The sequence below is a fragment of the Centrocercus urophasianus genome, unplaced genomic scaffold, assembly GCF_019232065.1.
Source record: "Centrocercus urophasianus isolate 14NV4802_14NV808 unplaced genomic scaffold, USGS_Curo_1.0 seq_18, whole genome shotgun sequence".
NCBI lineage: Eukaryota > Metazoa > Chordata > Aves > Galliformes > Phasianidae > Centrocercus > Centrocercus urophasianus.
The window spans coordinates 13,739,705-13,755,835 of record NW_024884733.1 but is presented as its reverse complement, the minus strand read 5'-3'; the positions used below and the strand labels follow the sequence as shown (position 1 = coordinate 13,755,835).

At 40.4% G+C, this 16,131-nt stretch overlaps 1 protein-coding gene across 1 annotated transcript; it reads left to right on the top strand.

The window, feature by feature from the left end:
- Positions 1–133: 133 nt before the first annotated feature.
- EPHX4 (epoxide hydrolase 4) lies at positions 134–15,588 on the top strand. Its single transcript, XM_042820117.1, has 7 exons — positions 134–376; positions 2,966–3,051; positions 6,470–6,627; positions 8,507–8,635; positions 10,404–10,507; positions 11,345–11,493; positions 14,688–15,588. The coding sequence occupies exons 1-7, from the start codon at positions 134–136 to the stop codon at positions 14,920–14,922; spliced, it is 1,104 nt and encodes a 367-aa protein (XP_042676051.1). The 3' UTR covers positions 14,923–15,588.
- Positions 15,589–16,131: the final 543 nt, after the last annotated feature.

The window sequence follows — 16,131 nt, the reverse complement described above, 5'->3', positions numbered from 1 at the left end:
GGGCGAGGGCCTCGGGGACCGCGGGGCGGGCGCGCCGCCGCCGCCGTGAGCGGTGCCTCCGCTCGGGCGGCTCCTGGCGGCGGCGGCGCTGCGAGCCCCTCTCGGCCGGCGGGGACGGCGGCGGCGGGGCCCGATGGCGAGACCGGGTGCTGCGTGCCAGCCGCCCGCCCGCCGTGTGATGGTGGCCGCGCGGGCGCTGCTTTTCTGGGCGCTGGTGTACAGCTACTGCGGAGTATGCGCCTGCATCGCCGGGCTGCGGCTGCTATGGAGCATTGGCCGGCGACCGGGCGAGACCTTCCGCTGGGTGATGCGGGAGAACCCCCCCGCCTGCCTCAACGACCCCTCCCTGGGCACCCACTGCTACGTCCGGATCAAGGTGAAGGCTGGGGTCGGGGGGAGCGGGCCTCGCCGTGCACACCCGTGCTCCCGTGCACGCGTCTCGGCTGCGTGCGCGCCCGCCCGCCGGTGCATGCCTGTACACGGGCACCCGTGCGTGCTCCCCTCCGGCGGTTCCCCTGCGGGCTCGCCCCGCCGCAAGCACGCACAAGGAGCCGCTGCCCCGGAGGCGCCGCGGGAGGAGCCCGGGCCGGGCAGCGCTGCCCGTGGGGTGCGGCCCCGCGGCCTCGCGGCGGAGCTGCAGGGGGAGCGCGGAGTGAAGCGCTCAGCCCCATCCCTGAGGCTGCGCGGTTACGGCCCGCAGGGTTGTTAAGAGACTGCTCTGGGTCTCTGCCTGCGATCTGCTCCTCCGGGAACTGCCCGGAAAGAAGTTGTTTTAGCTCGGTTTCTTCTGCAGCTATAGGTGAGCGCTGCGATTTTCATAGCGCTATTTTTAATTGAATGAGTACTGAGAGCACTGTTCTGAGGGTTCTGTGCAGCCTTTTTTTGCCACACAGAGCTAACATAAATCGTTCAGCCTCCCAGTCCCTCACAATTTGCCTTCTTGCTTTTTTCCAACATCACCAGGAGACACGCACACACTGCTGCACTCACACGCTGTATTTGCCTCTCCCATAGCGCCAAGCAGTAATGCCGGGGTTGCTGGGAAGCGAGGGGATGGTGGGAATAAGGGAGCCTTTGGGGCAAAGCAGACTGCTTGCCAGGATGACAGTCTGCTGCTCGGTTCAGGCAGCATGAAACTCTCTGGCCTCTGGGTAACAGCAGGCTCATGTGTTACCTCCCAGACACATGCATCCTAGAGATCTGTGCAGGTTCCAGCAAAAGAAAGACAGATGTGTGTTGCAGAGAAGATGGCAATATCTGATGCCATGTTGTTGCAGTAATAAAAAAGAGGAGACTGAAAGGAGCAGCTGAACTGGTGGAGGATGGGCTTAGTTTGGGGTATGTGACATTCAACTTGCTGCAGTACAAGAGATGATTGAATTTGCGTGAGTAAAAGCCATATCCTTAAAAGCAATACATTGATTAAATAAAAACACTGAGGGTGAATCCCTAAAGGACACAAAGAGAAGCAGGATGGAGGAGGGCTAGATGACTGAAATGAGAGGAGAATCTCTGGAATAAAACTGAGAAACTTCTGTTGTGTTAAAGGGATCAAAGGCAGGGATGGTATGGAGAACAGTGGAGGTGATGTAACAGCCCTAAAATTTACTGGGAAGAGATCAGTAAGTACCTAGAAACACAGAGATATTTCAACTTCACTGGCATCCCCAAAGAAAAGTATCAGTGTAATTTTTGATAGAATTGAGCAAAAATCCCTCCTGTATCTACAATGAGTACAAAAACAAAAACAGATGTGCCCTTTTCAGAGCCTTCTTAAACTCCAAGATATACGTTAATGGCTTTGTAGCTGGTTAGTGACTTCACTGTGCAGAAGTATTTCAGACAGTATGAAGCACTGTGGGCAAGAAAAGCTTTCTGCACAGTTCTGACCCTCGAGGGCTCAATCGACAGCAAAGGCAGGAGTTTTGTCTTCCCTTTTTAAAATAGCAGAGACAGTTCAGGCTCTGACATTTGTTCAGGAGCAGAATGGCCTTCCTTCCTGCAGTTTCCTTCAAATGACTCCTAAATAGCATGTTGTATTTTATGAGCTAAGTCCTTCCCAACTTCTGTATGCACATCTGTGTAAGAATTCAGTAAACCTGGAGGACATCATTTCAGTTTTAAATTCTGCCAGATTTGACCCTGAGTTAGCATAAGCTTGCACACATCCATTCATTTCAATGGCATTTCAGTATTAAGCCTCTGGACAGCTATCACTAACTTATCTGTTGGTGATAAGACTCATTTGTTTAACAGATGCAATCAGAAATAGTGACTATAGACAGGGTAGAAAGAAGATGATTACATGAAGGCTTTCTCTCCTGAAGTAAGTCTGAAGCCTTGGACAGTAAAAAAAGCAAGCAGGAAGAACTTCCTTTGTAGTTAGTTACTTTTGATTGCTTTGTTGTTTGTTTGTTGTTGTTGTTGTTGTTGTTGTTTTTTCCTAAGAATCCATGCAGTGCTTTATTGTGCAAGATTGTAACTTCATAGTTTTAAATAGTTGCTCAATCTTAGAAACTAAGTGAAAGATGAGAAGTGCATTAAAAGTACATTATGTCTGAAAGTCTTTCCATCAAGCACATGCTATGTCTGTAAGAAAGCAAGGTCCTTGCTTTTATAATGATCTTCATCCACCTCCTCATCCCCATGCCATGCGGTGGTCTCTCAGAACCCTGAGCATGCTCGTGGCTGAACTGCCACACACTCGCATAGCTGGGCATGTGTCAAAGCTGGCTGTTCAGGAAGGGGCTGTGGCTGCTGGGCTGTGGGATGCTCAGCATTGTCAGGGTGTAGCAGTACCTGACCTCAGCATTACAGAAGACTTCAGCTTTGAGAACTGACAGCTTGATGTGTTTTCAGGGGCAGTACCTTAAGAATGTTGTCTAAAACTACTTATTCTTGAATACCAGTACAGCAGTTATAATGCAGCAGTAAGAACACCAAACTTCTTTTTCTCTCCTTCTAGGATTCAGGATTAAGATTCCACTATGTGGCTGCTGGAGAAAGGGGTAAACCACTCATGCTGCTGCTTCATGGCTTTCCAGAATTCTGGTAAAAACTCCCTACATGCTTTTCTTGTATAAATGAGGCTGACCGAGAGAGATAATCAAAGCTTAAGTAATCTCAGAATGAACTGTTCTGTAACCCTATGCATATTAGCAGTATTAAGACCTAGTCAGGAACAAACTATTGACATTTCTAACTGCAGCAACCATAAAACATTCCTACAACACAACTGATTCCTACAGGCTGACTCAACACAACTGTCTTTTTTGCACTGTCATTCTATTCTTTCTCCAAGTACGTATTCTTTCCTTCAAACTTTGGGGAGGAACTGCTTGTTTTTAATGAACTTCCCTTTTGGAAAACACATAGCATTTGTACTAACAAAGCTGAACTTCAGAACTACAGCAGGGGGTGCTGAAATGAGGATCCAATGTATGTTAAGGGCAGTATGGATCACATTGTTAAAAACACTATATATGAGTTTTAACTGGGGAAGGGAGAGAACTACAAGTTCTATAGGCTGCTTTGCAGCCTAATTTCAGAGTGCTACTTGGAGGGAAAAGGCTCTATTATTAGTTCATCATAAGATGAATGACGAATCAAAACCAAGCCTGCACATTAGTTAATAACAATGAAAAGCAGTCATGTGCCTGATGTTTAAACCAAATTGCTTGAGCTGTCGCAGCCTGGTTTAACTAGGAGGTGTGGCTTGCAGAACTTCCACATAAAAAACAATAAGTGAATAGAGGAAGTGGTGATGCCAGTAATTCAGCAAGTTCAATGATCCTTTTCCTTTCTAAACTCAGATATGGAACTGTAATCTTTCAAGCCACAGTCAAGTCATACCATGATAAACTGACCCAGGTCAATGAGAGGCCAGTTCTCTTCCCTCAGCAATATCCTGCAGATACAAAAGGCATTGAGGATGATGGTAAAGAGTCACATTTATTATTTTAAGATAGATTTTCAAATAAATATATTGTCCTAATACTAAATTGCTAATTACAAGTCTAAAAGCTGTACACACCAAATAAAAAGTCAGTTACACTGGGGGGAATGCATACCTAATGCAAACATTATGCATATCTTGCAGAATGGGTATTTAATGTGTATTCCAACACAGAAAGACAGCTGAGAATACAGCTAATTTCCACTACAGTGGAAATAATATGCAAAAATTAGCATTTCATGTATATATTCTACTGAAATTCAGTATATATCAAAATTCAGACAGCTGCTTTTACAATTTAGAATGGCGAGCCATGCTGTAAGTGACAGTTTATATATTATCTGACCATTCAAGTGGAATGGAATAATGATTTAAAAACTGCAATGTAGGTTACTGGGACCACCAATAGCACAGTTTACTATTTTTGGAAAGAAAAATACATGCTAACCGTTTATAAAGCAGTCACACTACAAGTATGATGCTGGCTTGTTAATTCAATCAGTGCAAAATTTTAATGCAAGGATAGAAAATGTTCTCAGAGCATGCAGTACAATAATCACAATTTAAGAGACAGTTAAATCTGCGTTAAATTTGTACTGTTCAACTAGGAAAAAAAAATGGATACAACTCACAGTTACAATTTTTAATTGCAGCAAATCCTTTGCTTTCCAATGTCTCAAGGTTATAAGTAGGACAACTACAACCAGAGAACACTGACCTTACCAAGTGACTCAGAATGTCTGAAGATGAAAGATCACTTAGGAATATAATGCACCCGAGCCATTAAGAGCTTTAGATGCATAAGAACTTGATAATCAATATCAATTTCGTGGAAAGACAAAATATTTGAAAGTGAGCATGATGTGTTGAGACAGCTGGGATGTGTAAGCTGCTGAATTTTGTACAAGCTGCCTTTCAGAAATAACATGAATAAAAAGTCACAAAATAATTTCAGTTATTTAGCCTTATGATAACAAAGGCATTCACCAGCATTCCAATTCCTGCCTGCAAAGCAACTGTCTTCTGGTTATGTTTCATACACAGTAAAAAGATTTCTTTGGATATGAAACACGTTCAGTCAGACATTTGGTGGCGGATGGGCTGCTGCGGATAGCAGTTAGACATGCTCTGAAACAAACACAGATTATTTATTTATTTCTGGCCCTTTTTTCTTCTTACTGAAATATACATGATAGCTACAACAGTTACCATGGCAAATTCAGCTTCCAAATCACTGTACAATGCATTTAAAAATTTAATTCCTAGAGATCTGATAAATATTGCATTTGCATCATATAGCACTAAAATGGAAAGGTTCTGACTTCTGTTTACATGAATATAAATTTCTATAATTAATAAATATTACTGTGATATTACTTACGATATTCAGAATGCCTAGCAGGTTGGAGGCAAAGCTAAAAGTGGAATACCCAATGAACTGATATAGTTTGAATTCAGGTAGAATTCTGTGCATCTCTCATGATACCTGATGATTCTTATGCTTTGTATCATCTACCTGATGGACACAGTTGAAAAAAGAGCAGAAGAAAAAGCTAGATCCTAGCAACATGCAGTCAATGTTATCCATGTCCAGAAGGATGATGTTTTTCATGTATCTTTTTATTATAATCTAAGGCCAAGTCTTCTTGGTGCTGGCTATTCTGAAATGTAATTGATGTGAGTAACACTCGAAGGCAGGTAGTTCTTTCAGGATCACCTTTGTCATTTTCTTGCTATTTTTGCATTACAAACATACTCATCCAGTCACTACATACTATTGCAGAATGAGGAATAGTTCAAGCCTTTGCCTTCTTCATTTTGTATGTCTTTTAAAGTATGTGATGCTCTCACTCTTTTCCACAGAAATGCAAGCAATGCAATGCTTTGTGGTGTACCAACACGCTGACAGATTGTTCTGGAACAATTCTAGCAGTAGAGTGACACAGACGAAAGTGTGCACAATATAAATCATATGGAATTCACCACATTCATTTGTTATTCATTGTATTTCTTTCTTTGGTTAATTTAGCATATGAATTGCCTGACATTCTTTTTCTGAAAAGGAAAAAAAAAATCTTTCCCTAGAGGAATATTTCCCTAGTCCATCAAAATTTGCATATGAACAAGGGAGAAGAGAAAGCTTTTCAGACCTTACTTTTTTGATGATGGAATGGTTACAAGGATAAGACAGAATACTCCAGTGTGTGCTCTGTTTTATGCCTGCTTCCTTTACAGCAAAGGGATCATGCCAGGCTCCAAGAACTGTTAAAATATCCAGGCTCTGGCCATGCTGCCTCTTCGGCAGCTGCATTTCCTTACTGTAGAATTCAAAAAGGGAGCACAGAATTGCCATAGCTACAAGGGATAAGCAACATACCATAGAAAGCAAAAAGAACCTAATTGCAAACAAAGCCATGTTAATGTATCCTCAACTATCTGGGAGCAAAACCATTGACTGCATTTTAGTATCATACTGCTTGACCTTATAACTCCAACTTTTTTTCCCTTTGTTAGGTACTCTTGGCGCCATCAATTGCGGGAATTTAAAAGTGAATATCGAGTGGTGGCCCTGGATTTGAGAGGTTATGGAGAAACAGATGCTCCTTCGCACAAAGAAAATTACAAATTGGATTTCTTGATAACAGATATAAAGGATATTTTGGAATCTCTAGGTGAGTTACTAGAAGACAAACTACTCAGCTCACGGAAAAAAAAACATAAGTGTATAAATATTGATTTCAAAACAACTGCTTCTCTTTTAGATATACATATTCTAGATATGTAGAGATATAAAGCTAAGGATATTCCTAATATATGGACTATAACAGTACTAATGGAAAAGGTTTGCTTTCCACTCATGATGTATATACCAGTAGAAACAATGCATAAAGATGATTTTCCATCATGACTTTCAAAAACTCTTCTCCATGTGCTGTGAAATGCAGCAGAACAAACCTATGATATTTCCTCTAACTAAAAAGACCCTTCACTTACTCCTAACAGTTGCACTCAATAAATATTGTTATGGATTAGTCTAATAGCACTCGCAGACAAGAGAATTTCTATCATGTGAAATTCCTCTAGCACAAACAAGATAGAATAAATATTGTGGGCTTTATAGTGATGATGACAGTATATCTGATGCCTTAAGAAAAAATCCCAAAATACTACTCCTGCACATTAGTCATTTCTCAAGAGCTGAATCACTCTGTCTTACACAACAGTGAGAGGAGTGGAAGGGAGAGAAAAGGATGCATTGCTCTCTGTGGTAAAAAAAAACGGTGTAGTAGATCCTGAACTGAAACATTCTGGTAAATTTTACCCCTTCAGTTCAGAAGGAAGCGCAGCTGTTCTGACAATGAAAAACATCACCTAGTGAGGGGTATTTCCTCTCTGTACAAATAGTAAGACAAAAGATTAGATTCATTTTAATTCATTAGATACTCTAGGCATAGTGAAACAACTGACTGCATTTCACATTAAAAAATAGTGCAGCAGTGGTGCCAGTTCTAAGGCTTGAATTTGGGATTTGCTTTGCTTGCAAAGCCTGAATATTGTTGAAAGGTTGGGCAGGCAGCCTCCACACTGTGCTTACATTTTCCAACCTTTGCTGGTTGTGTTAATCTCCATGGTAATGCCATGGTTATGTTTGTGAAGAGCTCTCACCATCATGTAATTTCATACAGATTTGAAAATTTCTGAAAAAAAGTATTTCTGAGACTTCCTACCTTTGTTCTAACCCTAAGTTAAATTCTTTTGGAGACGCTGATTATATCAAATGTACTTGATGAGATTTTTATTCAAGAGAGATTTTAAGATGCTTTGACAACTGCGTCCACATTTTTCAGAATTCAGAACAGTTGGGCTTTTATAAATTTTATTTGTAGCATACATGCTCAGTATTACAATCCTTAGTGAGGACTATGATAGTATCTGACACTGTAGTATGTATTCGAGGAATGGTTAAAGAAGGAATAGTTAAGCTTTCAAAAACAGGCATGACTTTCCCCCTGCCCCCCACCTTTTATTGCTGCAAAATTCCCATTTCCATCAATGAAATAGTAATTAGGTGAATGCTAAGAACTTTGAAAAATTGACATCAAAACAGCATATGGAGAAGTATTACTTCTATACTTCTAAATATTTAAATGTGCACATTCATCTATATATATATACGGATCACCTATACAGATATTAAATATAATCTAGCACAGCGATGATCTATAGTGCTTAGCTAACCTCCCATATTCAAAGCAATCAATTCAAAGCAATATTTGACTGTGCACTGGCTGATATGTGAACAGAGTGGTATCTGGACACCACATTACTTCAATTTGATATCAATGTTAAAGCGTAATTGAAGTCAAATTAACTCATTTTAATATGTATTATATTTTTTAGCAATAAAAAGACATTGTTCCTGGCCATTAGTAATGGAAGCAGTGCAGTATTAAGTAGTTACATTACCTATTTTATCCAGCACTTACTGTATGTGATGATCTCTATGGAATTTCTCTGAAAAAAACCCACAAATTTGTGTTTGTGTGGTAGGATACAACAAGTGTGTGTTGATTGGCCATGACTGGGGAGGAATGATCGCTTGGTTAGTGGCTATATGTTACCCTGAAATGGTGACTAAACTAATTGTGGTTAATTTCCCTCATCCTTCAGTGTTTACAGGTGAGTTTTATCATACTTACAGTGTTCTGTATGTTAATCCAGAGTATTTGCATTAAGATTGTATTTGCGCTAAGCGATTAAAGGTGTTTGCTCTTTCAGATATTCTGTTACCTTTTACGCTTGGAATGTGTTTTATGAAGCAGTAAGCTGTCCAGCATTATACTTTGGGAAATAATTTACTGTAGGGAGTGGGACTGTTTGTAAGCAAATTTACTGGGTTTTCTTCTTAATCCTTGAAGTCCAACAAATATTATTTTCATAAACATGAATCTGGCAGGATAGAATTCCCTGAACATGGCTGTATAATACCAAGGTTAAGCTCTCACTGTATTATTAAAAATGTATAAGACAACCTGAGAATCAGACTTCTAGAATGTAATCCTGATTTAGGTGACAAGTGAAACTTCATCTTACACAATATTCATTGGAACAAGACAACCTTTCCAGTCTATTTACCAAAAGCTCAGGAATGTGCTAGCAGTTACCACAAGAAGATATCTGGTGCACTAACAGAATTTATTGTGTGATAGGCTTCAAGCTTGCCTGCTACCCACAATTACAAAATTTCATAGGGATTGGATCTACATTCAGTAATACCTCCCTCATTTTAGTTTCTCAAATAGCTGACCTTATGCTATTTTCATTTTTAAAGTCACCCCTAGAAAGAGTTGAGAAAATTCAGCAAAGCTTTATTTTTCATCTTTGTTGAATGTAAATCTGACCTTATGACACCATGGAATCAGAACTCTTCACACATATTGTTCTCACAATGTACTTGACCACCCTTCCAAGGTATTAAAGAACATTTTGCAATGCAGTTAAGCTTCACTTACCCAAGGAAATGTCTGTTCTCCATTGGAGCAAGCAGGAGCTGCTGCAGTTCTTACATTGAGAGCAGGAGCCAGGCTGTATAGAAGCAAAATGCATATTACTATAGCCTTCCTTAATATTTGTTTGCATGTTTTTAAAGAACAAAATATGTTATGCAGCTTGATAAAGTCTCCCTGGGTCAAATTTCTCCTACTGTGAATAAAATGAAAACAGAGAGCTTATACACTGAGCATTCTGCTTGCCTTCACAATCATCAAAGTCTTATTTTTTAAATATTTTTGTTATTTGCACAATTAATGCCATAACAGCAGTTAAAACACTCCCAGGCACTCCTAAGGGATTTATGTATTTATGAATTCGAAATTGCTTGATCTTTGACGTTGTACCTTCCATGTGACTGCTTTAGGCACACTCTAATCACTTAGTTACTCAATGCATGCCATTCCTTGTTGCTAACTGATGGCAATTATGACACCAGATTTTTAAGAGTTCCATCTCAGGTTTCTTGACTTACCACTCGCAGTGTAAGTGGATCATCATCTACAGATTTCTCTACACCTCATCTTTGATGAGAGAATTACAAGCAAAAGTAACATTTGTATTTATGCCTCTTATTCTACACCTGAAAAAATGCTTCGGACTAGCTGCACAGAGCTCTTAAGTGAAAACCTCTCATGTGATTAAGCTCTTGAATGTCACTGCTCTCACCTAATCTTTGGCAGACTTCATTTTGCTGCCTGTTTCTACTGACACACATAAAAGAAGAAATAAACTTTAATGACCACGTCATACACTTACTGCTGAAAAATTAATCATCTCTTGTCACATAATGCAGTATTTTAAAACATTCCTTTAAGTTTAACAAATAGTGATATTAACAGTAATTTTGTTTAAGTCATCAGTTTTCATTTTTAATTCATGGGCATTTTTGTTTCAGAATACATTCTACGACATCCATCACAATTGATTAAATCTGGTTACTACTTCTTTTTCCAAATGCCATGGTTTCCTGAATTCATGTTTACAGTAAATGATTTCAAGGTGAGCAAAATGAGTGCTCTTGTTTGTATATTTATCTGTGAGTGATGGAAGAATTACCACGTACATTGATCCCTTCTCATGTAGTGATAATTATTGGAAAAAATACAGAGCTTTCTGATTTTTCTTCAGTTTTATACATTTATACAAAGTAGAATAAAAGCATAAAGAATCTGTGCTTAGTTTGGGATCTCTGGCAGGCATTTGGGACACACTGTTAACCTCCAGCACTACAGTGTGTTACTCCACCTCAGAAGTCACATGCTGTGCTCTACCATAGACACATTTGGTGTCAGGGGAACTCCTGACTTAGCTGCAGCTCCTGAGTGGTGGGACATGCCCTCATCGTGCACTGACTGCTGCAGGATGGGCAGCCTGGCAGTTCGGATATTGCATTCTTTCAGGTGGTTAATTCTGCCTGAGAAACCAATAAGGCCAACATTTTATGTAATGTTAAACAATCAAAATGAATGTATAGAAAGAGAAAAAGCAGTATGCATTGACCCAGACCCACATATATGCAGCCCAGCACAGCACTGTCAGTGCTGCAGGCATACAGAACAGCAAGCTGGGGGATGCTGCCTCCTTCTGCCTCCTTCTGCCTCCCACCTCTCAGCTGCTGGCTCCATCCTGAGGAAAAAAGTATGTGCCTACAGCCTGCCACTGCCTGTCACAGGCAGGATAACGTAACTGAGTACCTTGGCAATAGTGCTATTTGCGTGTACTCCAATTACTCTGGAGTGAGCTATGTATAAATAGGTTTTAGAGAGATGTGTCTTGTTGAAGGAAAGAAGTAGTGCTCTATAGATATGTGATGGCTTTTTACTCTTCTTTTGGTAGGTTCTGAAAAGTTTGTTTACCAGCCAGACCACTGGAATCGGTAGGAAAGGATGCAGATTAACAGCAGAAGACATTGAAGCTTACCTCTATGTCTTTTCACAACCTGGAGCATTAACTGGACCTATCAACCATTACAGAAATATTTTCAGGTCAGTCTAACATTCCGAAACAAGGTAAAATATTCTAGAGCCCTCTAGAGTCCAATAGCGTTATTGTATCTTCTGCCGCTAAGGTAGTAGGGAAAAAATGTATATATGTATTCCTAAAGTCTCAACAGTTAACAAAAACATTTGGTGTCAGGCAGAAAAATACATAGGAATAGGTATCCATGCAAAACAAAGTAACAACCAGAGTTTTCTCAAGCAGCCAGACTTGGCCTTAGAGGCTGACACCCTCTGCTTATCTACCAAAAACCTAACGGCCAGAATGTGTTTAAACCTTGTCATTCTCTACTCAGGACTGGTAGCCCCATGCTGCATGGATATATCAGGAGGTCTGAATTCTTTATTCCCTTAATTCCTGTTTCCAGCAGTGCTAAACCTCCTTCCCTGAACTCAGCAGAGTTTTGAAGCAGATTAACTTTCAGCTTTCCCTGTTCTAAACATAGTGCCACCCTTCCTGCTCCTCTTGTGCCTTCCTCATTGTCACTGTCAGGAAAGCAGTCAGCAGTGCAATGCTGGGAGGAAAACAGGTGTTCAAGCTAGGTGCTGTCTGCACAGCCTTAGACAAAACAGCATAGAGAGATGGCATGTTATCTTCTAAATAAGCTAACACCAAGCACAGACACCAACGGTGAATATGAGAAGCGGCTGTGCTTGTAGGAGTGTCCCTGTTTGCAGCCACACAGTGCGGCTGATAGCAACAGCTGGGACATCCAAGGGCAACTGGAGCTGTGGAGTGTCACAGGATTCCCTGGTGCTAGAATGGCACAGCCGCAGCCTGCAGGGTATGGCTAATGAGCAGCTGGAGAGGCAGGAGGGCCCTGAGCCTTGCTCATTAGGTTTGCCACAGCACCTCGCATCAGTGAGTGCACATTAACCAGCTGCGGTAGCAGCAGTGAAGAGACTGTAGCAGCTGCATTGCTGTGGGATTTGCATGAGTAGAAGACTTGTATGTTTAAACTACCAGCTCAGGCCTTTTTCAGGCTCAAGGAATAGAGAGGTATTAATCAGGAAGTCTCTTCACAGAGCTATTAATTCCTCAGTGTGAATGTTCTTGTGCGCTGTTTGATTTACCTTTCTAATGAAAATACTCCTGCGATGAATTCACAGAATAACATTCTAGGTGGTATCAGCCACAACACAGCAGGATTTCCACTGGGAAAAAAAAAATATGGGTCTTCAGCTCTTTCTATTCTTGCCACCAATTCTGATGGCCACACCATCACACAAACAGGTGAATCACTAGCTATTATAACTGGATTGAAATTTTCACTTCCTCTCATATAAACAGCACTTAGGTTCTACTGTCTTGAATTCACCATGATTCCCAGCAGGCTGGCACTGGTCTCCTACATGTGAGAGGCTTCCATCTCATTGCTGTCACCCTGGAGCTCTGATTCTTAATTTTTCTGGAAGGTTATTTCCAAAGAGATGATTAAGATGAGCTACTTCCCACCCACTGCGAACACTTACTTGCATAAACAGATAAGCAAGGCAAAGAATCTTGAAAAGCTCTTAGAGATGAATCTAAACACACTGAATTGGATCACCAGATTATCAGTTGTTAGAGATGCTACTACAAAAAATCTATGGTTCTGGGGGTTGGGCCACTTTGTTGGAAAAATGAAATCTAAATCCACTGCTACAAAAAGTCATTTTAAGAATTTTACTAGTTCATCAATTCAAATGAAATTATTATTTAACCTGATATTTTATTACTAATTCTCGGAATTATGTGTAAGTAGAAAGAAGGAATGTCTCCGAAGTCTCCACTTTTGTCTAACATTAAACTAATGCATAGCATCTTCCCTTTCCATTTTTAGAGTATAGTTTCTCAATTAACACCTAAGTTTGAAGCTAGCAATAGGTTTTTCATAAAAGCTTGTTAAGAACAAACTTTTTTTATACATGATTGGTACAGCATTATCATATTTGAGCATTAGCATAATAATGATTTGTATCTGTGCGTATGGAATCTGTTCTGAATTGTTGCAGTTAGTCTTTTCCAAGATAGAGTCTGTTCTAAGATAAAGCAGTTCAGGAGTAAATACAGATACAATTTTCAACATCTCTGAAGTAGATAAATAATGAATTCTGATGTGTTAACATGACTCATGTTGAAACAGTCTTTCATTTCTGCCTGCTTGTCTTCTGTGTTCTAACATCTACCCTCAATGTAAGGAAACATTTATAAAATAATTACATTCAAAATAACTGTATTAAGAAAAAATAGTGGAAAGTTTTTATAGAAAGTTTAAATGTGTCAGTGTGGTGGTATAATTTTATTAACGTTTTACTTTCTAAGGGCTTTTCTTCAAAAAAATCAATGTCTTACAATGTGTAAATGCTTTTGAGTCTGTGTTGTGGTTCAACGCAGCGGCAGCTCAGCACCACTCAGCTGTTTTCTCACTGCCCTGCAGTGCAATGGGGGAGAAAACTGGAGAAAGGTAAAATTTGTGGGCTCATATAAAGACAGTTTAAGTAGGACAGAAAAGGAAGGGAAAATAATAATGATAATAATGATAAAAGAATACATAAAACAAGTGATGCAGAGTGCAACCGCCTGATGAGTGATTCCAGGCAGACCCAGATCAGCTGCAGACACCACTGGCCAACTTCCCCCAGTTTTTATTGCTGAGCACAATGCTACATGGTATGGGACATGCCTGCCATTTGCTGGACAACCATTTTTGGTAACACAGTATGGGTAGTCAGGTAGCTGGATGCTTTGAACACTATATTCCAAACTTGATTCAAAGCATTGTATTTCATTGAAATCTACATACAGTAGATAAAACAGGTTCAGAAATCTGCCATATCATTCATCAACCCAGGGAAATCCATGGACAACCAGAATTCTGGGCATGTTGTTCCACGTTCACTTTTATGGAGATTATGGAGCTCCTGGGCTACGCATTCTGAAGAAGCATCATTCATGCTCCAAAAATAAGACTTCTGTTGCAACCAGCTGCTGATTACAGACACGTAACTTCTCTATCCTTAACACTTTGAGCACTTTGAGTCACATGAGGGTTCTCTTCATATTGTAAAGATACCCTGGAACCTGAAAAGCTTGCAGTAAGATTATCTGTGTTGATTTAAAAAACTAAGTAAATTGAATGATGAAGTAAGTTGTTGATTATTATGAAACAAGACTAAAGTAAGCCTATTTTTTTTTAAAGCTGCCTACCTCTGCAGCACCATGAAGTCATCATGCCAACCCTGCTCTTATGGGGAGAAAGAGATGCATTTATGGAAGTTGAGATGGCAGAAATTACAAGGATTTATGTTAAAAATCATTTCAGATTAACTATTTTGTCTGAAGCCAGCCATTGGCTCCAGCAGGATCAACCTGACATAGTGAACAAGTTGATATGGACCTTTCTAAAGGAAGACACAACAAGAAAGAGAGAATGACTGTACATGTTCTAAGGAGTCTACGAAAAAGCTCTACAGATCTAAAAAGTAATTGTTATCAGGGCCATACTTCCAGCCTGCCTTCTATTTTGAGCTCTGTTAGAGAAAAGTGTTTTTGATGTACTGTACATTTGGACACCAATGTTTCTGCTAAAAGATGAAGTGAGTATGAGAATACCAACATTGATTTTACCTGTACACTTGTATTTTGCACATAAAACACCTGCCTTAAGATACATGTATTTGTATAGAAAGAAAATCATGGAAAATTGCTTGGTTTTGTTTTCTCCCTTGCTTTACAGTCTCTGTGTGTGGTGCCTTTATAAATTTATAATGAAATAATGGAGTGGTGCCATACAGAAGGAAGTCACAAGTTTTCATTCTCAATTTGCCTGAATTTTTTTAATGTATTTTACCATTAAAGTTATTAACTCTTTTTATTATGTATATCTTAGCATACTGGATGACTGAAAAAATTTTGGGCACATTTCTAGTCTTCAAGTGAATAATGATACGTATCTTGTTGTATTGTTGAATGCAGCTGCTTTGTGCAATGTGTTTTTCTTGACTAAAAAATGGGAACCTGTACACTCAATGTCTGAACAAGAAGAGTGGGAAATCTAACATGTATCAAAACCACCTCTGTCTAATAAAATGCAACTTACATTACTCCCTTTACCTGGCTTCCCACGGAGAGGTTTCTTACGGATGCTCAGAACGAGGTTTGAACAGCTGAAGTGTCTGTGCACTTCCTCACATGATGATTTATTGGAAACAATGCCTCGTTGCTGGCATCGGCCTTCCTATGTTAGCATCTACTGTTGTCATCTCTAAGAACTGCTGCCAAGTTTTTTTCCTAGTGTTTCAGACACTGATCCCACCTTTCCCACCTATGAATGGCACCTGATACTCAAGTATAATTTTCCCACCAACGTTTTCAACATTTATATACATCAGTAGTTACACGCCTTTTAAACTGAACTATAAATTGGGGAGATTCCTGTCTCAGAAGGACGCTGCAGAGCTGCTTTTACTGTTTACACAGCAGTCTTATCTCGGTACGAAAACCTTTGCCGGAAATTGAGGACGTTCCCCCGGCTGGCTGCGCCCCTGCGCGCAGCGCTTTGCGGGAGGCTCCGCCAGGCGGCGGGGAGCGGCCGGGGCACAGCGCCGGGACTGCGCTCCCGCCACGCCCCTCCGCGGAGGGTG